The following is a 1,257-nucleotide window of genomic DNA, read 5'->3' as shown; positions in this document are numbered from 1 at the left end:
ATAATAATTTTACAAGCATTTTTTATTCCTACTTCACAGGAATAAAACATAACTTTATCAGTTACCCAAATATCAATAAATATCCCAGTAGACAGTGGCAAATTACCTCTAAATCAATACTGTGTTGATTATCTTCTGCAGTCTTTCTTGGAGCAAAGCATGCACAGCTGGGTGATGAAACTAAATGAACAGTCATTCGAAGTTCAATGATATCTGGTGTTACGTCACCATCAGGCCGCCACAGGAAACCAAGGAAGTCTTTATCCTCATCAGTCACTCTAACTTGATAAAACATTGCCCAAACATCAGTCATGAAGGCAACTGGTTCCTGCCTAAACCTTAAAAGAACTCCAATCACTGAGCTAGTGAGGTTAGGGCCTTGCAACAACTGATAGTATAAAGAAGTTCCCTTGAATTCTGCTCCACAGTCAAATACAACCCGCAACTTGTCTTTACGGGGGTGGTACACTCCATGATGCGGAATGTACCAAACCTTACCATCATGTCGCTCAAGCGTTGGCACTTTTTCAGCATATCCCTGGTTAACCATATTATTGATGAAGTCTGTATTCCTGCTGGAATTTCTTGTTCCTTTTTGAATTTTTTTTCCTTATTCCAAGGAGGCGCTGCTTGGCAATGGAGAGATTGTTAGGCATAGTAACATCCTTGCTTTTGAATGGCAGTTTCAAACTGTAGCGTCCTTCTTTGAGGTTTACAGACTCTTTCATAATCTCCATGAATTTAACATCTTCTCTAGACATTTCTTCTTTGTCTTCAAACATGTTCTCATTGAAATCATGCTGATATTGCTTCTCCAATAGCAATTCCAATCTTTTTACATTAGTTCTGTTCACAGTAACAGTATGTGACCTGTGTGTGAAAAAATGAGTCACAATGAGCAATTTTTTTAGTTTTTCAAAAATTTTTAGCCACAGCCATATCACCCTGCAGCCCAAAACTAGTTGCTCATTGAAGCTAAGCAGGGTTGAGCCTGGTCACTACCTGGATGGGAGACCTCCTGGGAAAACTAGGTTGCTGTTGGAAGAGGTGTTAGTGTGTCACGAATCCAGTCTGCACTTCCATTCATTCACCACCAGAGGTCACTCACTCACCACATGGACTTTCACACCACACATCACATGGACTCCATTTCCCATCATTCATTGCACTAATTGCACACACCGCTGTAGGCACTGATCACACAGCATCACTAATCACACACACTATTTAAACCCTGGACTTTCTCTCCCTCAGGGC

General features: G+C 40.8%; 1 protein-coding gene across 1 annotated transcript in view; it reads right to left on the bottom strand.

Annotated features, from left to right (window-relative positions):
- LOC131535853 (B-cell receptor CD22-like) overlaps nucleotides 1-550 on the bottom strand; it is an 8,117-nt gene extending 7,567 nt beyond the window's left edge. The window contains exon 1 of the mRNA XM_058768359.1: nucleotides 121-550. Coding sequence (XP_058624342.1) covers nucleotides 121-550 — 430 coding nt within the window. The remainder of the gene's footprint in view (nucleotides 1-120) is intronic.
- Nucleotides 551-1,257: the final 707 nt, after the last annotated feature.

This window comes from Onychostoma macrolepis, chromosome 03, assembly GCF_012432095.1.
Source record: "Onychostoma macrolepis isolate SWU-2019 chromosome 03, ASM1243209v1, whole genome shotgun sequence".
In the NCBI taxonomy this organism is placed as follows: Eukaryota; Metazoa; Chordata; class Actinopteri; order Cypriniformes; family Cyprinidae; genus Onychostoma; species Onychostoma macrolepis.
The sequence above is the reverse complement of the archived record's forward strand: the minus strand, read 5'-3'. Positions and strand labels throughout refer to the sequence as shown.